The following is a 24,295-nucleotide window of genomic DNA, read 5'->3' as shown; positions in this document are numbered from 1 at the left end:
GTGTTTTGGGTTTAGTTAACAGAACTTTAGAAATGCTAACACAATAGTTTGAAAATAGGGCCAAGCTTCAGAGAATATACAAGAAAAGCGAATGATGCATATAATAGATACTGTCCACCAAAAAGCATAACATGATGGAAACTGTAGTGAGAGGTTCATCTGCATTTTTCTGGTACGATTTAACTAACTTCCTGGCACTAAAGATAGGGTTGCTTTAGAGGAGTATGTCAGCATAAGTGTAGCACTTTCATAAAATGGTTGCTGCTTGTTGTACTTTTAATGGGTAAACAGGACATGAGGTCTTAAAGGCTTAATATTAACTTGCATCTACAATGATTTACGGTTTGGGACAGTTCAGAATTCAGTACAATTTAAGATAGACATGAAAGGTAAGCTTGCAGTAGTCCCTGCAGACAGTTGCTTATCTCAGTGAGTGATTTTAAAAGATTTTACGTTGTTTACAGTTAATGTATGCTATAGTGTAGTTAATGTTGCTTTCAGACTTTGTCCCCCATGACATTTTAATGTCATTCTTCAGATTGAGAATGGTTAAAACATGCTCATGAAAGACATTAAGTATAGACTGACTTTTTTTTTTTTTTTTTTTTTTACTGTTATGCAGTAAGACATTAATGACCTATATTTAATGTTGTACTAGCTCCCATGAGAACTAAAAATAGTGGTATTTAAAATGCCTGGAAATGTCATATTAGCAGTGACTATTTACATTAGAAAAGTTTACCTTATTCTAGTGGAAAAAGTGCATTCCATTATTTTAAATAAAGATAATTGAGTAAAGATCCTTCTGTATATTTTTAAATATATTTAGAGAGAAAACTGTCAAACAATTCTATCCTTAAATACCTGTTTTTGTGTGTGTGTTTTTATTAATGGCAGTAAAACTGTAGGTGCATAGGCTTTGGGAAGGCAAATGTGTGCATTAACATTTAGTGTTTCTCTGTTCAGACATTCCTTGCATACATTTGGTTATTTAAGCTGTTAAGTTATTGTTTGCACTATGCACAGTGATATGTCTATTAGGAATGTTATGGCAACTCTGTATATCACTGAAACTACTGTAATTCAAAGTATGTTATCCAGATAGCTTTGAAAAGTTGAACAAAACTATTCTGAATAAAATTAATTGCTTCATACTGTGATGGGCCACCTACTTAAGGAAATTATTAGTTTGTGGCAGAGGGAAGGAACAACAACTACATTTTTGCAGCTTTCCAAGCCTGGTTCTCTTAGACTAAGTGTGTAGTGCCATTTTGAGAACCTTCTACTTTGACTAGACAGCTGACACACCACTAATAACCAGCATTTGAGTATCAGTTACAACTTACATTCATCAAATACCACCTCAGTGCATTGAAGTTGTGACTTTGGAAGGCCTTTACTGTTTGTGTCAAGAATAGGAGTCACATGATAGTAAGAGAGCATGAACAGCTGAGTGCAATAAATAAAATACAAGTGTCCAGGTGGTGGTAGGCATAACCTCAATTTAATCAGCTATTAAAAACTATGATTAGTGAAAGACTTTAAACAAAGGATTTCTGCAGGAACAGAGGTAAGGCCAGGACAGCAACTGGTGGGGGTCAGGGCAGTAACCCATGACAGACCCCCACATTCTCCCCTTCCCACCTTATTTGGGGAGGATGGCTCTAGCATGGCTGGAACTGCTCCAGCAGCTTGGCCAGAAGCAGAGAGATTCTAGCCCCCCATCTTCCCTTCTGGCTCTGCTGCCTCTCCTTGCTCCCTCTGTTGGGGGGAGGGCTTACATCCCACCTCTCCCTCTCTACACCTGCTCATAAGCTGACCTCCTTCTCTCATGCTTCCCTTTTTTACAAAAAAGCACAAATGGTTTTCAACTACCACTAGCTTTCTAGGTCCCAGTCCCTCTCTGCTTATTTCTGAAAACTTACTTCTACTATGTTCAATAAAAATGAATGCACTTGCAGTTCTGCATTAAACTATGCAAATATAATTTGTGTACAGAATTTCTACTGGGCTCTTCTAAATGTAGTTTTACAAATTGAGTGCATCTGTGAAACAAAAGTAAAGTTTGCAGGGGGTTGGATCCTTAGGAAAATTGAGTCCTCACTAGGCTGTATAGTGGACAACACCTCAGTGGCCTTGTTGCTATGGAAGCTGATGGAACTCTTATAGTCCTTCATTAGAATAAACACTTTCTATATAAACCAGTCACAAAAAATATCCATCCATGCACCCACCTTGTCCTGGAAAAAACATGCTTGTTTAAATAGAAAGCTCCTACAGTGTCTTCTGACTTCCTGCTGTTCCTCTCACTACCAGATAAGGGCTACTGCTTTGTCCCTTCATGTCAAAAAGGAGCAGCTGAGAATAGGAAGCTTTCAAGTTCCTGCGTGTCCTATGTAGAGTAGAAAGCTACAAGCTGCAGGACTACTTAGCACTTAAAAATGTTAAAGGCGACAAGATGTTGGTTTTGTTTAATGGTGTGTGCATTATTGATGTAGTGATGTCTGCTACTACATGTTTATAATATACTTAGCATGTCACATACCTCAACTCTCACTGGAAGAATCTTCTAGCAATTTTTGGCACTTTGCAGAGCATTCCAGTGCACTTCTGAGGGCTCCCTCACACCCAGGAAATAACTGGAATGATGGACCTTCCTGTTCTGGAAGTTTACAGGCAAGGAGAAACTATCATATTTGTCTTGATGCAATACACATTCCTTAGGCTTGGTTTTTAAGGCTGTATTCCAAAGCTTGTATTGGGGGCTCTTGATATGATCAGGGAAGATGAAGCCTTCTGAAGAAAGGGATTTTATACCTTCTTTTAATATAATTAATGGATCAGTTGTAAGAATGCCACTGAACAATTGTAGGATTAGTCCTATTATGACCCACAGAAGGTTTAATAGACCTCCTTATACGGTGCATATACAGAATCCAGTCGAAGCAAAATATTCTATGGTGTATGCTTCATTGTGATTTCCCATTATGGAACAGTTACCACCACCCTTCAAATTTTTCTACAGCAGACCCCTATTTGTCTTGATGCCTACATCATATTACAGTTTTATGAGCAGTGGTGGTATTTCAAAACTAGTCTTTCATTAGTAGAACTAGCTTGCAAGAAGTGGTCAAACCTTTATTATTCTAATACCAAACTGAAAAATTTGTTACAAAAATCAGCATTACTAAAGATTTTAATCTTCCTTTATATGCTAAGATAACGAAAACAACATTCAGAGACTCCTATTCACAGAATATAATCATCTTCCCCATAATTTAAAACGTGTAGACTAAAGTTGGTAGCTTTAATTACAGTCATCATATGAGAGGGTGGAAAAATACATGAGGGTAAGAGGCTAATATGATTCTTTACAAAGGGTAGAGTGGCAAAGAAAACTAGAATTTGACAATTAAGGCTATGCTTTTTCTATACTCTTGTTCTGAAATGTTTATACTATAACTACTATTTGAATTTTGGAGCTTTAAAACACCAAATCAAAATGTTCCCTTTTTTATTTGAGCATCCAGTTTTGTCTCTTTGTATAAGCCTGACTTTTGCCTCTCCCTGCTACATTCCCTCCCCATGCAAAAAAACCTACCTTTTTAAAAACTCATCTGATTTGTCAAATTTCTCATGACTGCTGCTCTACCAGAAGAGCATGGTTTTAGAAATTCCAGGAGAGAATGAAGTGAAAAAAAATTAAGAATCATCTTTGCATATTTTAAGAATCCTCTTCCAAAACTCCTCAATAATTAAGAGGCTGTAATTTCCAGTGGGGATTCACCCTACTCTCCACTAGCATGTACACAATTTTGAAGGTGTGAATAGGTATTAATGGAGGGGTGGGCAAACTTTTTGGCTTGAGGATCACATTGGGGGGGGGGTGGAAATTGTATGGCAGCCATGAATGCTCATGAAATTGGGGGTAGGGTGGGGCCAGAAATGAAGTTCAGGGTGCAGGAAGGGGATCAGGGCTGGGGCAGATGTGTGAGGGCTCTGGCAGGGGCTGCAGGGTTTAGGAGGGTGCTCTGCTGCACTGGGTGGCTTTAATAACTTAATCCTTATTTTATTCTTAAAGGTAACTCTCAAACATTATACCTTATGACATTCCTGCGAGAGATAATAAATCATAACTTTTTCAGATGGGGAAAATAGGTTCAGATGTTTAATCTGCTCAACTGTCCCACCATGCAGTGGCAAAGCCAGGCTTAGAACCTTATGCATAATGTGCTAGATGACACTTCTCATGCAGATACCATTTAAAATGGGGATAAGTCATGCTTCACAGAAGTGATTAATCAATATTTGTATGTCTTTTCCATTATGCTGTATACTCTCCCACAAGTCGTCACTTTTTCTGATCTGATTTGGTCGCCTCTCTGTTGTGAAGGAGTAGTTTTGGTGGCATTCACTGGGTGACTATTTGTGCATTTGACTAACTCTGGTTTGCAAAATCTTGTATTTTATTCCACATCTATGAGCACCCCCCCCCAACACTTTCATTTACCACAGATATGTGTATTAAATATTTGTGCTGATTAAGGTGAGAAACTAACTTTTCTCTCATAGTTAAGGAAGAGATGTGTCTTAAGTCAAATTTTAACCACTATTCCCCCATAGCTCATGTGAGGGACCTGAAATTTTACCTGTAGGGTGAGGTCCACAAATACATCCTATTACATATTTCCTAGCTTTTTGCATGTTAACGGTTTGGCCTAGAAACTCTGAATATCAGCTGGGGGGTGTTAAAAAAAATACGTTACTGACCATTAAGATCAGGCACTTAAAATAAGTCATTGAGCCAAAAATGGACAAAATCGGGAATACAGGACACTGGCAATGGTATCTGAGCACAATGAAGGTGGTTGTGGTGACTCATGTTTTACATTTCTTTTAAATGTAACAACTCTAAAATTCTAGTATTTTAACAAATGCATTTTTGCAAGGTTTTTAGACAAAAAAATGAATGCACTTCAACTTTTTTTTTTTGTTGGGGAAGTAAGCAGTATTCACTGATAGCTCATCTGAAAAACTAAGTACATTTACTTTAATTACATGAAGTTTAATTTAATATAACACATCTCTTGCCTAATCACTACAGCTATCATTAAACCCATCTGTATACAGCAGTAACAAAACTAGAGGAAAAGTGTTTAAGTGGGTTAGATGCTTTTGAAAAATATATCCCTAATTTTCACACGCTTAGGTGTGCAAGCAGGAATGTGTACCCTCCCCATTAATGCCTGTACATGCTTGATAGAAGGGGCATATATAAAACATGTTTGGTAAAGTTGCAGGTTCACTTTTCTATTATTAATAGTTAAGGCCTTTCTTTCAGTGGGGCCTCAACCCCAGCTCTACTTAATTTTAATGGGCGGCACAGCATATCACAATTTGCCCTCGTGGTTTGTATCACCGTAGATCACATTTTTACCATCTGACAGTTGAGTAAGTGTTTAATGTTGATGTACAGGATCTCTCACCCAATCTGCTTAAAGTTTACTATTCAAGTGCTCAAGTCCAGTCTTGATTGAAAATCCCCCATCGAAAGCTGCATTCAGAACTTCATCCAGGCAGCTTGCCGTAACAAAATTCAAATCCTGCCGCACATTCATTGCAATCTCTTCAAGGTCTTTTTCATTTCTTTGAGGAATGATAATTCTCTTCAGTCCAGCTCTATGGGCTGCTAGGACTTTGTCCTTAATTCCCCCAACCTATTAAAACCACACGATTTACAAAGAAAAGTTATTTAGTTATGATGCTTTCAGCAAAGGAGTCACAAGAGGCATTTTAAATTAAATACTAAGTGAACAAGATAGGATTCCAGATGAACATCCATAATTCATCATACTGAGAGCTTAAATTGCACGGACATATTTTTAATGGAATGTTTTTCTCCTGAATCACTTTTTAGGAGAAGGTAAATTTGAAAGTGTTGGCAATCATTTTAGCTCATACAGGTAAGGCAAACAGGCATTTAAACTGCTAGAATGGGAAATAAAACAGGATTATTTCAGCTGCATAGCTTGCAAGAATCTCAAACATGAGATCTCTTACCCTCACTTATATCCTTGCATCCATCAACATAGAAAAAACACTTGTAAACACTTCTCCCTTACGATTCCCATTTTAAGGTAACACAAGGCTGGACTCTGCCCGTTCTTTTCTATACATGGTAAAGCCCTGTGTATCTTAGTAGCATTAACAATGGAAAGAAAGGCCACTGTTTGTTCCAGGTGCATCAGCCTCCCTCTACAGCTTACTTCGGGCTTGTCTAAATGACAAGTTAGTGTGCGCCCCATAGACAAGCCTTTATTTTAAAAATTATCCTTGTACAAAAGCAAAATAACGTGCCCAAAAAATGCTCATGCAGACAGCTATGCTTTTCAAGCAGTTGAAAATATGTACTGTAGCATATCCAAAATACAGCCAAGCATCCACTATAGCTACAACTGTGAATCTCTACACTTAGGGACAAAATATGTAGCCTCTCTATATGTTTAATGCAGTTTGTTCAGACTCCAAAGAGGGATCATTCTGATTCACCAACAGGTTACTAGATTAAAATTTATACAATTACTTCCATCACAGTATGAAATCCTACAGCTGTAGAGCCATGAAGTAACATCCATGTAAACAGGATAGGAATCACCATTTATTGAAAAAGGGACCAATTAATGTTTAAATTAGATGCAAGAGCATGTTGTACTTTCTTGGTTCATGAAAACAAACTAATTAGCATAGCAGAATGGAGAAATCTTGGATGGGATTTTCAGACGCACATATCACAAGATTGTTGTGCTGCTATGTCACTTTGGCATGTGGTGTTGAAAATCCTTTTTGTATATGACTGTTTAACAGCAGCACTCCCTTTTTTTTATGTCTCCTGTCTGGAGCTGTATAAACCTCATAATTTCACCTCTATTCCTACCTGCAAAATTTACAGAGATGGACACTTTACCATCCAAAGTAAGCAAGTTTTAGGATTAATGCAAAACTAACTTTGCTCAAAGAGGCCTATTTTCCTATGGAAGTGCATATATGTACATGTCCCCAACAAAGAACCAAGTTTATATTTGAGTCTGTAATGAAATGCAAAAGATGTGAATTATGAATTCAGTTTTCTTTTTGGTTACAGGTATTTCATAGTTTTCTCCCTCATCTCACCCCTCCAATCTATTTATGGCAACTAGGTTCATGTTTAAAGCAATCTGGAAAAAAAAATTAACATCCAAATCAAGATGCTTTCACATGGTTTTACATCCTATATTTTATAGAAAAGCAACCAGCTAAAAAGTCCCAGAAGCTAAAACTGAAAAATCCACTAAAAAGCAAGTCAGAAGAAGATAAAAAAAAAAATTCAAGTTCCATCAGTAAAGCACCATTCTAAAAACTGAACTTTCACAAGCCCTGTTCATCCTCTAAGAATGTTGATCAATAAGTGGTGGGCAACCTGTAGCCCACCCGTAGTCCATCAGGGTAATTTGCTGGCAGGCCACCAGACTGTTTGTTTATATTTGCATGGCCACCCACAGCTTCCAGTGGCCATAGTTCACTGTTCCCGGCCAATGGGAGCTGTGGGAAGTGATGTGGGCTGCAGGGACATGGTTGCTTCCCACTGATCTATAACGTACATCTGTGGTGCACTCTCCTTTTGGTGGCATGTAGAATACATACTACATACACCCCTAGCACAGGTATAAACAGCAGCATCGCACTGCTTAGGCAAGTAGACACATCAGAACCTTCTGCTATGTACTCTACCACCCAAGCAGTGCCTCTCCTGTCTACACTGCTATTTTAGGTAGTATTGTGTCCCACTGCAGGGTCCTTTCCTCACCACAGAGAGCAGCTGGAGCCTTTATCTGTCCCAAGGAAAGACACTGGCAGGTCTCCAGAGTCTCCCCTCTGGTTGAACAGCTGTAGTGCATCATGGGAAGGGGAGAGTGGATCATAATGCACAATCATTTGTGTCTCCTTGAGCAGCCAAAGTAAAGCCAATCCAAAAGGAAATATTTAGATCTGGTTTAACAAACTGAAAGGAAATGTGATTTAGGAATATCAACTATCAAAACTAGGAGAGCTAATATCTTTTATTGGACCAACTTTCATTAGCCAAAGAGACAAGATTTTTGAGTTTACACACAGCTCTTCTCCAGGTCTGGCAACGGAAGAAGAGCTCTATGTAAGCTCATCTTTCTCTATCAGAAGGTGGTCCAATAAAAGATATTACCTCGCCCACCTTGTCTTTCTAACATCCTGGGACCAAGACAGCTACACTGACACTACAAACTGTCAGAATTGTCAATATTTTGACAAACCAAACCAGAATTTTTCAGAACTTTCTATTCTGTGAAAAGTTCAGATTATTTTACTTTGTCCTAATTCAGAAAGAAAACAAGTGTCAAAATATCAATGTCCTGTATGACAGAAATTTCAATTTTAGACCAACTCTAGTGATATGTGGTCTAGTATCTTGTAACTGCTAGGAGATGTTTTCACAGATTACAGTGATGCCCTTATTGAGCAACGAAAGTTTATTTGTAAGTGTTCTCTCTCTCAAATTCTACCACCAAGCTACTCATGCTATTCGGTGAGAAGAAACATTAGCCACTTTTTTCTCTAAATGACAAAGTCTGATCTTTAGAAAGTTACTGCTCAGTACAAAGAAGCACCACAAATACTATAATAATTAGTTTGAACTGTACCTTCTCTTGATACTATCATTCTGAAGTAAAGGTTAGCCATTGTTAGCCAAAACTGAAATTAACTCAAGTTTCTCTTCAAAATGTAACTTTGCCATTATAGTCAAACGTCTTTGACAATCACCTCATTTAGCAAGGAAGGTGACATAAAAACAGTGCAATATATGGACTGCCATTCTAAACACCCCACAGCATAAGTATTTAAAAAAAATCTTGCAAGTCATAGGTCTGATGTCAAACAAGTTCATGTGCATGTAATCTTAGGAATTCGTGTATACAGTTAATGTATGCAATTGTCTGTCTTTCATAATTGCAAACATAAAAATTTGACACAGCTTTTCTGAAATGCTCAACATTTGTTAGCTGAAGTTGTTACTGGAATTAAGAAGTCAGATCCTCAGCTTCTGTAAATTGATGTGGTTCTGTTGATGTCAATGAGTCACTTTTAACTTATAGCAGTTAAGGATGAGGCACTAAAGAACATTCCTTGGATACAAATCAATAGGTTTTAACAGGCCATTCTTTGCTTAGGAAAAAGTTAAAAAATAAAGTATTCCAGATGGGAAAGTGAACACATAGAAAGGACTTAGGCTGGCAATCTTATAAATCCTAAACTAACGCAAGTCCTTGAGAAGGAGACGAGAGAGATTCCTTTTGCTATGGTGAAGCAGAGTTAGGAGAGTGTAAAATTAGTATTTTTAATACCAAACACAATCCTGCTTTTCACACAATAAAAACAGGGTCCTGTCTTGCTAACTCTCACTATCTGCCATAAGGCATCCTACTATGTGAAGTCCTTTTGAATTCAATGGAATGCTCATGTGAGAGTCAGCAGGATTCTGGACTCTCAAGAATCAGTTTTCAGAAAGGATGGTGTCATTTCTCAAACAGTTAATAGGGGCATGTGTTTGCAGTCTGCACTTAAACGATGACCTGGCCAAAAAAACAGTTATGCTGTGCCAGATGTCTCATGTTATTTAAGATACAACAACCCTATTCAATTTGGTAATCTGATTTAAGCCTACTATGATGACATACCTGAATTACTGCAACACTCTCTTTTCGAGTGCGAGCCTTGACAAATGCAGTCATATCCACTCAGAAGGGTGCTATAAAGATCGTTCTCCTAGCCTGTCACATGTCCAACAAACATAAGTGGCTTGTCTTCACTTTCAAAGCCCTTCACAACGTCCCCATCCTAATTACCTCTTCTGAGATGTCAACTCCTAATTCTGATCAACCCACGATGCCAGCCTCCATTGCCTACTTGTTTTCTGCTGCCCTTCATGCTTGGAGGTCCTCTCCCTAAATAGCTACAAATTACTCCACTCATTATCCTCATTCAGATCCCTCTAGCTCTCTGATGCCTACAAAACATAACCATGATTAGGCTATTTGTGTGCTGAGAATACAACCTCTCAGGCTAACCCATATTGCCTCATTATTTCCTTGAATTCCCATCCGTCTGTCCGTATCCACCTGTTTTTTGTCTTATTGTTAGATTGTAAGATCTTTGAAGCAGCAAATGTCTTTTTGTTCTGTTGGTACAGTGGGGACTAGAGCTCCAAAGTGTTATGACAATACCAAAAAAAAAAGAGACAGAAAAACCACATAATGGATGTTTCTGCACTGCCCTCCTAATGGCATGGTTTAAGGTCATTTTTAAATTGTGGAAAATACTGTTCTCACGTTGAGCGGTACAGATCTAACACTAAATTACAGCCAACTTTCTTTACACATAGTTGCTATAATTATGTTCATAAAGAGCTTAGGGCTTGACTAAAGCGAGATTTTATCTACACTGTACTCAACACTATGGGGGAAGAAAATATTTGTGCTTTAGGTTGAACTTCTGCCCATACCCATAGCACATCTGTGATGCCTGCATATGCTAATTGTACAAATCAACTGTATGTTATTATCACTGGAGTCTAATCCTCTCTCCATGGACTACAATAATAAAAATACCCTGTCAATACCAATAAGTTGATTTTTTTCCCAGGAACTAATGCTTTTTAATTTGCAACACACATGTAGGAAATGTAAATGGATAGTATGAATTTTAGGAATTATTAGAAAAGGAAATTTGTACTTGTAAAAATAATAAATTGAAGTTATCTGTTCCACTGAAAATATCACCCATATACTAACAGCTTTTGCATGCAGATTGCATAAACTCAAGGAACTTTCATAGTATACATCTGGATGTGAATTAGGACTTTTCTATGCATCTGTGCTAATTATACTGAAAGACAATGCAAGGCTGTCCAAGAATGAACTATAGCAAGATTACAAGGTTTACACCTGAGTAAGTAGCCCTGAAGAAAATTACTAATTTGTCTTACAGAGGGGGCATTAAGAGGAAAAAACCCACAGTGCAATCTTAATATAGGTTAACTTTTCCAAATGAAACTTACTGGAAGAACAAGGCCTCTTAGTGTAATTTCTCCAGTCATTGCTACATCTGAACGCACCAGCCGCCCACTGAAAAGTGAGGCAAGACAGGTTACTATGGTAACTCCAGCAGATGGTCCATCTTTTGTGACGGCTCCAGCTGGGAAGTGCAGATGGATGTCGGTGTTGTCAAGGAGATCAAAACTTCCAGAAGCTTAAAGAAAAGAGAATGGTTTTGAATGTGGAAAATTCAAACCTGTGTTATTCCTGGTCTTTGTTCTAAAAAGGCCACTGGAGAACTAGAATTCTTAGTAAATGCATTATTTGAAAACAGTACACTTAAAAATGGAGAGAAAAAAAAATCCAATGAACACACTACATTGCCCCACTAAAATCTAAACTTTTCTAGGTCAAAGGTAGCTTGCTATCAATATTAAACAGGATAAAAATCTATAATTTAAAAAAAAAGTATTTTAAGGCCTAAAAACTTATTACAATCTCTTAAAACATTTAAGTAGAAATAAATATGCTGAATCCATGAGCCTTCATCAAAAATTTTGAGTTAAAGGCTGATTTTCTATATAAAGAATTAATCGGGGTAAAATAACTTTGAGGTCAAGCATTAGAAATTGCATAATAGGCCATATACCATAATAAGGGCTTGATCCTGTGGGCTACCCAGGGGCTGTGCTGTTGGGTTCAAGAGACTGGTAAAGTCATCACAGCCCGTGGGACCTGGCCTCTGACTCTGGGCGACACACTCATGCATTTCATCAGGATCATCCACTGAGCCTATGTGGATGGTCTTAACCTTCTATTGTATAGCTTGTCCCACCTGAGCGCTGATTGGCTTAGTTCACAATATAAAATAAAGTCACTAGCAAAGCACCTGGAACCAGAGTTTGTTGAAGTGCAAAACCAGCTTTTGACAGCAATAGCCTCTTCTGCAGGCACAAAAAGAATATTTTCTTCATTTATGCCAAGTTGAGAAATGAATTGGAAGTTGAAAAAGTAGGAAAATCACTTCTTCACTTCCAATCAATAAAAATGAGGGAGGGCATGATATCTGCTAGTTTTAGACGTTTGAAGGACAGCCTCAATAACTTTAAGACTGTTTCATTTTCAAGAGACATAGGCAAGTAGGAACTCCAGCTCCAGTCACTTTCATTAAGGCATACTTGAACATTTTCCCAGGCTGACCTGAAATAATCAGTTTAATTCACTGACTAAAGTAATCCCTCTGTTTAATAATAAATCATTTTAGCTGTAGATGTGGACCACCTTTTGAGAAGAGAAATTTGTGTGTCCAAGACATTTAAGGTTGTTTTGTTTAATAAAAATAAATTATGTCCTGTTCTGTGTTTAATTAAATTCCAGTTGCCATTCTAATTCAGCGCAACACAAACCATGAGCAAAAAGTTAATTATTTAGTACATAAGAAATCTCATTCACCATTTTCTAATATACTAAAATTGTACAATTAATAAGAATCTGAAAACTTAAGCTATAAAAGTGCTTAAATAAATGTATATAGTTATAGCATATCCTCTTAGCTAGCAAAAAAATGTACCAAATTAGTGTAAAGGCTCTACTTAGCTGTAAATCAACGTTTGAATGGTTATAACAACTAATGAGAAAAAGCACCTTGTTTTAGAAAATGATGAAGAACAAATGGAAACATTTATTAAAATTGATTTAAGTTGAGACATTTCACTTAGTAATTTAAATTGCCTTCATATAAGTCAATCCACCCTGATACTAAATTCCTAGACAAAAAATATAAACAGTTCTACTTACTTACAAAAATTTTAAAATGTTTAGAAGTCAGGAAATTCAGAGTGTTGGTTAAAACTCAAATATTTAAAAGTCAGGAAATGAGAACATGGAATCAGTAAAGGTCTAATAATTTCTGGAAGTAGTTATAGGTTCAAAATAAACCTTAACTGTAACCTGTACCCTAACCACCATCTTTCAACTATGGACCAGAGACTTCACAACTCCAGAGAAAATGACTTGTGTACCTGTAAACTAATCTCACCCTTAATGAAGATCTGAATGAAGTCTACATCTTCCTCTTGCCCTTCTGATATGGGACACAGAACACATCTCTTATTATCATATAGAATTCTGCTTCTATTTACCACTCTACCTGATACACCTTCTAAAGATTATATGTTGTAGCCAAGCCAGAAATCGTTCATTTGGTCCTTGGACGCTCTGCTGAAACTACCAACAGGAGGTCAGAGAGTCCTGTTTATTGTGTTGGCTTTTACTATTTGGCTACTCAGCTCCCCAGAACAACAGATCACCAAACCATGCTGCAGTCTTCTAGAACGTTTGATTTTCTTGATTAAATCATACTAGATTTAAACCTTATTTTCAAACTGAAGCCTTTTTTCAGGCTATTGATGGATAAAAGATGCTTGTGCTTCAGTTTAATAGTTCTAGTACAACCCAAACAGATAAAAGCCAGTGAAAAAGTCTATGCCTACAAGGCTTATTAAACAAAGTTTTACAAAAACCTACTTTTTATAGAAATGGTTTCATTATTTTACAGAACAAAAAGTGTTATTTCTGAAAAATAAACACCATAGCACAGGGTTGCTAACAAAGAACTAGAAAGCAAGCAAGTAGTTCAATGATGAAAAGCAAATTAGAATTTTAAACATCTAGAGTTGCCTTAAATAAGACAGACCACTTAAAAACAAAATATAACACTGAGCTGAATCCTCAGCTGTAACCAGAACTGGCTAATCAGCTGCAGGCACAGGAGGAACCACAAATAACCAATTTGTGGCTGGGTTTTTTTGGCTGGTCTCATTTTCAGCATAGTGTAGAGGAGCCTATTTCTCCTTTAAGGTAAATATAATTGTTCTAATGTGTCTTAGATAATCAAATAAGACAACTTTTCATGTAAATCAGCAACCTATTTGTTAGTATAGTTCATTATTGAAGAATATAATGGTACATTTTGCGTCATCACAGAAACATCATAAGCCTTGCATAGGAATTAAAACAATTGCTTATATGCATCTCTTTGGTGAGAGGTTACAACAGGTATTCATCTCTATGTTGCATTAGGCTCACACCAACATTCTTGTTTTGTGTTTTTCACATACCATTAGTTAGCTGGTATTTCTTTGCATTGCTACGCAGCCAGCTAATTGCAAGATGTGCTGACTCCTTCATGACATCCCCCAGCTGTCCAGTTAGAGTAAGCTGACCTTCTCCATCCATTTGGCTGGCTTCTACAAACATGATCTCACCTCCTAAAGGAGTCCAAGCCAAGCCTATGGCTACTCCTGGCTGATTCAAACGTTCAGATACCTAAGAGAAAACAACTCAGAGTAGAACACAATTTTTAAGAAAGAGAACAACTCAGCAAGGCTTTGAAAATATTTTTGAAACTCTTAACATTCACAACTTAAAAGTTAAAACTCTTAGAATAAACTAATTTGCTAGGGCAGTGATTATACTGATGCCTTCAAAGCAACTACTAAGTTTTAGACAGAAAAACTAAAGGCAAGTCTCCAACCTCATATTTAATTCCACCCTGCAATAATTTTCCCCAAATGCGAAAATACGTTACAGTATTAGGGCACGTCAATGGATGCACTAGCTCTCATCTATGGCATGCAGCTGGGCAAACAGGTGCTGATCCAGAGGCCACTTAAATCAATGGGAGTTTTTCCTTTGCCTTTAATGGACTTTGGATCAGGCCCATTCTGCAAATACTTGGTCCAATTTTTAAACGAGTTCACTTTGACCATGCTCACCCCTCTAGTGTCTGCTTTTTATGACTCTTCTACCATGAGAGCCTTACCTACATGAACAGTTGTGAAAAACCAAACTTTAAGCTTGAACATTGCCCCAAGGTTTATTTCAAACAATGTTTTCAATAGAAATATTTGCAATTTATGCTGCATTGTATTGGGAACAGGAACTATATCATGAGATGCCTACCAAACATCACTCACTGCAAACCTTTGTAAAGCATTTCAAACAAATAATACACTGGAGAAAACTGCAATCTGCTAGAGGACAATGTGTGAACAGAGAAGATGCAAAATTAATTGACTCAATTATTCATCACAAATGGTTTGCCCAGTTCTACTAAAGAACAAGACCTTGTCCCTTAGGAAGTATCATGTGCCTACTTCTACGTGGCTAGGACCTACTGAACTGAAAGATTGTATACACCTCCCTGGGCCACACAGCCACTTTGGAAAACAGCCTGAGGTAGAGCCATGTGTGAGAGAGAACGGGGCAGATGACAGGATGTTCTCGGTGAGGGCCCCTCTGGTTTGGAATTCCCCCTCCCCATCAGTCTGAAACAGTCCTACCATATCAACCTTCAGAGCCTGCGACAAGAATTATTGTTTTTACTGAGCTGTGAGGGGGTGGAAGGACTGTGGCAGAAGATTATAAACATCCCCATTCGGTTTTCAGCTCCCAGGTTATTGTATATTTATTGCTGAGCAAAAAGGGGATACTGGAATAGTCTGTGTGTATAATCTGCATCAAGCAAAGGAAAGAGCAAAAGAAAAGTGCTCCTTTATATGGAATGAGTGTATAAATCTAAGGCCATGTCTACATGTACAGTGCTGCAGCGCATCTGGTGAAGATGCTCTATGCTGACATGAGAGAGATCTCCTGTCAGCATAATTACTCCACCTTCGTGAGCGGCAGAAGCTAGGTTGGCAGAAGAAGCTCTCCCACCGACATAGCACTGTGCACATGGGCACTTATGTCAATGTAACATATGTAGCTCAGCGGGGTGGTTTATTCACACCCCTGAGACACATAAGTTATGCCAACATAGGCTGTAGAGCAGACATAGCCTAAAGAAATACAAATAAATGAAGGTGGCATATGAGTTTCCTTTCCATTTTAATATTTTGCCCCCCTTATAGAATGGCAGAGATTGAAAATCATTTGGGTCAGGGCTCTGGAAAGGTGGATTATTTACTAAATGCTTTAGAGAACAGTTTCATTCATGGGGCAGAAGAGAAGTACCCTAAACAGGCTTTTTGTGGCAGGGAGTGACGTGATTACATCACCTGCGATAGCATGGATGCAACATTTCTACCTGTCCTCCAGTTACATCCTCCTCTTCAAACATCAATACAATGCGTGGAAGGGCATCCACTGTATGGGTCACATAACTGTGCTACTCTAAAATCAAGGTTTTATAGCAAAACATTATTTGTAAAAGTTTGCACACTAGCTATCCTCTTCCTTCTGCCTTCCTCTGCAAAAAATCCCTATTAGGCCATCAAATACTTAAGGCAAAAGCATATTCTCAGCTGCAGAGTGGTAGAATGAGTTTCTTCAGAATGCCAACTCTCTACACAGCATAGATTATTGTTAACCTAACAGTTTTCTTAGGTCTGCTATCCTGCAAGTGTTACCACTACTGAAGATAAACGACACTGAAAATGTAAAGCACTGCATATGGTAAGTGTGAGAGACCACTATGTCTGTACCAAACGGTCAACTCCATTTTGTCTTGTGTCTTCCACTGTGTGTGCTAACTGCAAGTTTGTATTCTGTGTTGTAAAAGCAGCCTGGTCTTGATGAAGCCAGCCTATTCTAGACACTGGTCCTGCCCAGAAAGAGAGAAAAACACCCTGAAGATGACTTTCAATGAGACAGCCATCAAGGCCCATCAACAGTCTCTCAACTACTGATCTATCCACAAGACAAGACCAATGAACTGTCTACAAAGAAGCCTGGCTGGGGGGAGAGGCTGGAGTACCTCAGCCTTGGCACATGGCCAAAGGGAACTAATATTTTATTTAAGGGGAATGCTCCCTGTGAAAGGGGGTCATCCACAACTACATGCCAGAAGACTGAGAGCTAGGAACAGTTAGCACATGGGATTCAGCAGTTGGGTCTACTAGACTGGTATCCCTCCAGTGCCAGACTGGGCCAGGTTGTGACACTAAGGCTATGTTTACAGACTTCTGCTGGTATTACCTGTTGATCATGGATCACACCTCTGCTCACTCATTACCAACAGCTCTGCCGACAGAAGTCTGTGATTTAGATGCAGCCACACTGGCAAAACGGAACTTTTACTGGGACGACTGTTTTCCTTCGTGAGGGGTTTTTATTATTTCCATACAAAGTGCAGCTATGCTGGTATACTTGGATGACTAAAACACGCCTAGTGTAGGCACAGCCTAAGTATACTAGTCTTTCACATGCCTCCTATAAACAGCCTCTCGGGTACCTCACAGCTCAAACACAGGCCTACCTTTCTCCAGTCCTGCATGAACAACATGATTTTGATCAGTCTGAGATAAGCATAAGGAAGGGTGTGTTGTACTCCAGTTTATTTTATCGATCAAGGCTCCTCCTACTAAATGGACATCCAAACACAATTAACAATGCAATATGCAGGCAGTAATCCATCCCATCACCAAAGTATAATAAAAACTGAGAATGCAAAAGTTTCTTAATGTTTGGCTTTCATAAGTTCCCCTTCCTGTCTAACAAGGACAAAACAACTTCCTTTCTGCAGTTAAAATGAGTGAACAACTGTTCACTCTACAGCTGGTGCCAGTGATTACTGGCCAAAAGGATATGCATGAAAGAAACGCAGACAGATGCTGCTGCAATTGATGCAGCAGGTGTCGATTTAGTGGGTCTAGTGAAGACCTGCTAAATTGACAGCACAGTGCTTGCTGGTCGACTCCAGTACTCCAGCCCTCTGAGAAGAGTAAGGTAAGTTGACTGGAGAGTATCTCCCATCAATGCAGCGCAGTGAAGACACCGGGGTAAGTTGACCTACACAACGTTGACTCCCGTTACGTTGTTCATGTAGCTGGAGTAGCGTAACTTAGGTCAACCTATCCCGGTAGTGAATACGAGCCCAAAGGCAGCTGATTCTCGCACTCTCTCTCAGAGGGACTGTTCTGCTTGCAAGCCTAGCCAGCTTAGTCATGTGCAGGCACACACTTATCACATGTATAAGGCAACAAAATGCATTTGCAGCTATTATTCCCTCACAAAAGGGAACTTAAACTCTACACACTCCTTTTCAGTACTCTGACATTTTTGATTTTGTGTTCCATGCTTTGGCTGTGCTGCAAGGTGCTTAGTATCACACTACACTTGACCTATAGTCCAGTGTGATTTTCTTAATATTTACTTTATTTTTCAGTTTGATGGCTCAGATGTGAAAGCTGTATCTATGCTACCTGAGACTGGCTCCTGAATTATATCCTGCTTGCTATGGACTGCTGCTCCTTAGTTGGAGGGGAAGGGGCAGGATGCAATATCAGTGCCTTTGGACTCAGGCATGACATTAAGCTGTTTGTTTGCATTTATTTCACAGGTCAAGCAATTTAGTTACAATTTTTTTTTAAAAGAACATTGATTTCCCTTATATGGCATTCTTAAAAGCATCTAGGGTCATTTAATATACTAAAAATTCTACAAGACCTGTAGCCTAATAGAAGCCACAATGACCAATCCCTGGAATTTGCTTTAGCTACAGTATGTGTTTTTCTCATCACATCTTATTAAACAACAAACATCTGTTCATCTAAGTAGTAAGGAAACAAACCAAGGATTATTTGAGTTCTGTCTGGTTTGAAGTGCCTAACAATGTTCCAACATTTTATTGCTCTTGCTTTGGAGACCAGCTGCCTGACACTCATGCATTTGGGAATCTGTCAGGCCTTAATGCATCTCCAACAGACTCCTGTATAGTGAGCAAGTCCACCCCATAGACTACTCGTTGGCCTACAGAATGGTGCACTGGACTGGGGGCCAGGATACCACAAGTCTCAATTGTTCTACTGAATCGTGCTAATATCTGTGTATTTCACAACCTTCATTCCTGATCAAGGCCTCATGCCCTTACCTTAGAGAACAGGCAAGTATCATTTCCCAATTTCACAAATAAGGTAACAAGAGGTTAAGGTTACTTAAGGAATAACCAGGAACCGAACCAAGGTCTCTACAAGGACAGACTCCAAGTGTCAGACATTTTCCCCTACTGTCCTTTGCACTAACTGGCAGACTCAGCAGAGGTCAAGAACTGCACAGGCCTTGAAAACTGAACTCCCCTGCTATCCTCTCAAGAATCCCCCTACGCAGATTTGGGTTGAGACCTGCTGGCAGGGCAGTGTATGAGGGAAGCTTGTCCTGACAGCTTGGTGAATGTCTTCAAGCCAACATCTTTCATCAGCACTAAATCCACACAACTGGATTTTTTAAACTGAAGTTTATGGTTATATGCAAAGTAGCTTAAATATTTTGCATAAGATGTCACACAGAACGGCACAAAACTTGGCAGCTAGCATAGAATCAAAGAAGTGTAGGACTGGAATGGACCTTCACAGGTTATCTAATCCATCCCCCGCCTGAGGCAGGACCAAGTATATCTAGACCACCCCTGACAGTGCATGTCCAACCTGTTCTTTAAAACTTACAGTGATGGGGATTCCACAATCTCCTTTGCTAACACATTCCAGTACTTAACTATCCTTGTAGTTAGAAAGTTTTTCCTATGTAGATAAAGACCTGGGCCACTTCTGAATCACTTCATTTCTCACAATGGCAGAGGAATTGAAATTAGAACAAAGCCCCCCATTACATGTGCAAAACAACTGAAATTAACAATAGTCGTTTTCAAACGTCACTGGGCCCAATATGAGTTTAATCAAGTTACAAGTGGTTGGGCCTTCTTTTATTGGATGATGGAGGGAGATGAGGTCAAACTGCATAAACATTTTATTTAAAATCATTTATCACAGGCAGCGACAAAACCAACCCTTGTTATAAAAGTAATTATAAACCACCGTTGTTAAATCTGTTTTGGTGCATGGATAGGGCCAAAAATAAACAAGAAATATCTAAACAGAAGCTGATCTCACTAAATCATGTTTTTAATATCAGCAGAGATAAGAAAAAGTAAGAAATTCTTAGAATGCGGACAGTTTCAGATGTGATGAAGGAAGATAAAAATTGAAACTAGATTGCAAAAAAAAGCATTTTGCTTCCCAGATGTATATTTCTTTGCTGTATTCATTTGTAGAAACAGGACCCATTTGGTCACGATGTGATGGCTTTGATCCTACAAATCCACATGTAGTGCCCAAGATTGTAGCACTGCAGCACAAATGTGACCAGATGCTAAGTATGGGCACAAGTAAAATTAAGCATTTAGCACAGTCAGTCCTCTGTATTAAGCAGCAGTCTTACCTCATCTGCCAGAGCACCTACTACCTTGCTCAAGTGCACTGGATTAAAAAATAGGAGAGTGTGGTGGGGAGACATGGGTCTAAGCATGATCATCATACTGGCAGCTTCCTTTCTTAGGCCTTCTGCCTGCTCCTAAGTATAAGTAGACTGGCTGTGGCAAAGTAGCTATGGCTTTGGTACAGGATCAAATTCCTCCAAGCATCTTGATCTGAACATCACTTTTCGTCTTACACTTATTATATACAGTACATAAATAGTACAGGATGAAGCTCCTACTTGACTATAGTGTCAAAGTGCAAGGCTTGAAAGTGAGAAAACATTACATTTTTGTAACTATATGGATATATAGTTATATACTGAAATTAAATATTTTCCCCAGTTATACAACTATCATTGACTGTGGGAGTGGAGCCAGTCTTCTTCAGATGTGGAATTAATTTGGAATACAAAGAAACTGACCCTATTCAAACTACACAGTTTTATCTGTTCTTTTATAATATAAGTCTGATGTCTCTTTCACACGCAGAAGTCTCAATTTTCTAAAACAGTCCTTGGCCAAAAAAATAAATAAATTACTTTCATTCCTTGTTCTTTTTAACTTGTATATGTTCAAAGTATGACTACAAACACAGATAAAAGGAAATTGGGTTTCTTTTTCATATGCCACAGAAAAAGCTTTCAAAACTCATCCTTTCTGTCCGCAAAGTATTTTCCCTTTAGATTAAAAACCCGTAATTCCTGCCAAGACACAGGACCAAATATAAACACACATCCTACTTTAAATAATTTTTCACAAAAAAATTGCCAGAGGGAATAAAAACAGTTAGACAAAGCCGTTTACAAGTCATCCTATCTCTAGAAACTGCATATTACTAACAGAATGAGAACAGTTAACAGGCTATACATAATACATTCTTCTCCCGTCCATTTAAAAAAGGACATGTTACTCTGAGTTAATAAAAAGTAATTATTTGGTATAGTGAATGTTCAATGAGAAAGATGACACATGAACTAGCTGATGCCAGTATATTTAAGACCACAGACTTCTGCCACACATCTCTAGTGTGTCTGGTTTGGAAACTGAGTAAGTCAGCATAGCTGACAAATGCCCATTAAGTCACTGAGCAGTTATGCCAAGATCAAGAAGAAAGGTTACTTTAGTTATTAGTTAACACTTTGCTATTATATTATTTTTCTGGAGGCCGTCGCCTCTACACCTTTTCCTATTCCTTTCTGGTAGGCATTTCTGTGATTTACTCCCTCATTTACCACTGGAAAGTCATAGCAGGAGTTTTCCTCTACCTGGGTGAGATTCTCTTCTGCAAAAACCACCACAGCAACAAATGTGCAGGAGGTCAGACTAGATGATCACGATGGTCCTTTCTAACCTTAAAGTTTATGAGTCTATGATGCATTTGTTAGAAAAGGTCTCCTTGAAAAGTGCCCACATACAGGCAAGGACCATCACTTATTTTTTTATCTGCCATCGAATACATTAATTTTTAGATTTGTGTACCACTAATGAAGTGGGACTCTATACTTTCATGGCACCAAGGCTTTCCACTTCCAAGCACAACTGATCTACCTGCTGCTGGGCTCAAGAGCATTCTACCACTTTATGCTCACTCATGTTCACAGAAAAGACGGTGAGTTTTTAATTTTAGATACATAATGTTTCACTTGCTACTGTTTCACTGTTATGATTCTTCCAAAGCCTCATTACATGATTTGTTTCAAATCTGCTATTAGCCTACTTTGACACCCTAGGAAATGCAGGTTGTGTCTTTAAGATAACCTGCAAAGATTACTGTGTGTTGTGAATTAACCTTACGATTATGAACAGAGGGCTATATCCACAAAGGGACTAAGACACTGCAGACCTAACGCTTACATGCCTCATCATCCAATGGAATTCATGGCCCCAAGTTAGGCACTTAGGCTCCTTACACAACACATGGGGGGAGTCATGTGCCTAAGCATGAGATTCACAAAAGCCAGCCAGCTGAGCAGGGAGCGGCCTACACTAGCCAATAGGCAATGGTGGAACCTATGCCCTGAGGAAGCTCTGCTCCAAAATACAGGCCTATCTCTCCTTGGGATTCTCAGACGTGAACCATCTCCTGGAGTTACGCACCAAAGGTTATTTATCTTGCATGAAACACAAGGAGAGAAGAGAAGGCAGAAGTCTCCATTACAACCTTTAGCCCAATGGTTAGGGAACTCATCTGTGTTAGGTGAGTGACCTAGTCACTGGGATAAGAGATATTCTGGTGTGGGTTTCTCTCAATCTGTTGAAGCCTGTTCCACTGTGTAAAAATAATTAACTAGCCATTGGGTGACACAGAGAGAATGAATAAAGTCCAGCGGGTAGGGCAATCACCTGACAGGTGGGAAACCCAAGTTCAAATGCCCGCTCTACATCAGATAGAGGGGGGAATTGCATACAGGTCTCCCATATCTCAAGATAATAAGGGAGACCTTCTCCTCACCCTTCCCCTCACCCCCAAACATCTCTTGGGCTGTTTTGTGGGAGCTCAGGCAGCCTCTGAACATGCCTACCAAGTCGAGCCCCAGACGTGAGAAGTGTGGCAGTGCCATTGGAGGATCCTGTGGGGGGGCTTATGCATGAGATAAATGCCTGGATGCCCAGACTGAAGCAGCTGTGCCCCTGCTCACTAGCATAACCCTAGGCACCTAAGGGACTTTAATGGCTGAAATCAGGTGCCTAGGAACTTTAGGTGCCTACAGAGTTAAGCAGCAGCTGAACAAGGGTTTTGAGGATCTCAGTGGCACCTTGGGCACCTATGTCCAACACTAAAGTCTTTTTGAAGATTTAGCCCTCTGTCTCTTTCTATTGGGAGAGCTCAGCATAAAATTATAGGTTAAATTTATTAAAAAGATCTCAATCCAAGGTATTTACCCTTGAGGAGGGCAGATCAGTCCAATCACTTTAAGTGTTCAATTCCTCCTTGCTTGATATACTACAACTAAGTACTGACATGACAATCACCTTCATTGTGTCTTTATTTCAGCTAATTATATATGGCAGAATGCAGGTCAGAGGTGAAGCTCTCAAAAGATTGATATAAAGAGAAATGAGACTCTGTGCAGACTGAAAAAAAGAAAAACAAATGGAACCCAGCCTTCTTTGGGATGAGGGCTACACTTTCAATTAGAAAGAGAATCACTTGGCATTTGAGGAAGTTCATTAGAAAGAGAATGTGAGGAAATTCATTAGAAAAGAGTCACAGGATCATCTTCGGAATTAAACACACACACAAAATTCACATGACCAAAAGTGTTTTGAAATATTCTAGAACCCACGTAATATTTATGTACCACAAGATACTTATATAATTGCCAGCCAACACACTGTGTTATTCTGGAAGCTGATCACCCTTAGGTTATGCCGACCAACAGCGAGTTATGGAAACAGTAACTGATGTATTGCTCAGAGATAAATTCACTAATAATACATAGTTCAAGTAATAGACGAGAGAGAAATTTGCAGGCGCTTAGAGGCTTTGCCTGGCTTCATCTCTATTCCTATATATGCCATTTGGTTTGAATCCTTGACTTCCAGTATGTCAAAAATGTTTACATGCAAATAGTGGCACTTGCATATTTGTACATGTAGAATTAGGAACGAGGTTTAAAAATCTGACATGTAATATTTATTCCTGAAGAACTTCAGAACAATTAGAATATTTGGGAAAATGTAACAAATTAGCAAAAACAGTACACAAAGAGGTGCTCTCCTGTTCCCAGTTGAAAACCTCTTCCAGAACTGTTTCCAAATTGAGATAACTGAGAGAACTGATGAAAATCATAAATCAAAATGCTGGGATCTTTTTTTTTTTTTTTTTTTTTTTTTGGTCTATAACCTGAATAAAGAATACAAAGAAATGCAACCATTTTGAAAGGATTCAAGAACCACTCTTCTTTTTGATGGGAAACTGGTGTGTAGCTGTGTGTGT

At 38.8% G+C, this 24,295-nt stretch overlaps 1 protein-coding gene across 2 annotated transcripts in view; it reads right to left on the bottom strand.

Moving 5' to 3' along the window:
• Nucleotides 1-5,369: 5,369 nt before the first annotated feature.
• The window catches only part of LONP2 (lon peptidase 2, peroxisomal), an 89,464-nt gene continuing 70,538 nt past the window's right edge, over nucleotides 5,370-24,295 (bottom strand). For both annotated transcript variants that reach the window (XM_050923067.1, XM_050923066.1), the window contains exons 13-15: nucleotides 14,222-14,429; nucleotides 11,126-11,316; nucleotides 5,370-5,717 (exon numbers count right to left, since the gene is read on the bottom strand). In XM_050923067.1, the coding sequence (XP_050779024.1) occupies nucleotides 5,496-5,717; nucleotides 11,126-11,316; nucleotides 14,222-14,429 (621 nt within the window). In that variant the 3' untranslated portion in view covers nucleotides 5,370-5,495. The remainder of the gene's footprint in view (nucleotides 5,718-11,125; nucleotides 11,317-14,221; nucleotides 14,430-24,295) is intronic.

Source organism: Gopherus flavomarginatus, chromosome 14 (assembly GCF_025201925.1).
Source record: "Gopherus flavomarginatus isolate rGopFla2 chromosome 14, rGopFla2.mat.asm, whole genome shotgun sequence".
NCBI lineage: Eukaryota > Metazoa > Chordata > Testudines > Testudinidae > Gopherus > Gopherus flavomarginatus.
The sequence above is the reverse complement of the archived record's forward strand: the minus strand, read 5'-3'. Positions and strand labels throughout refer to the sequence as shown.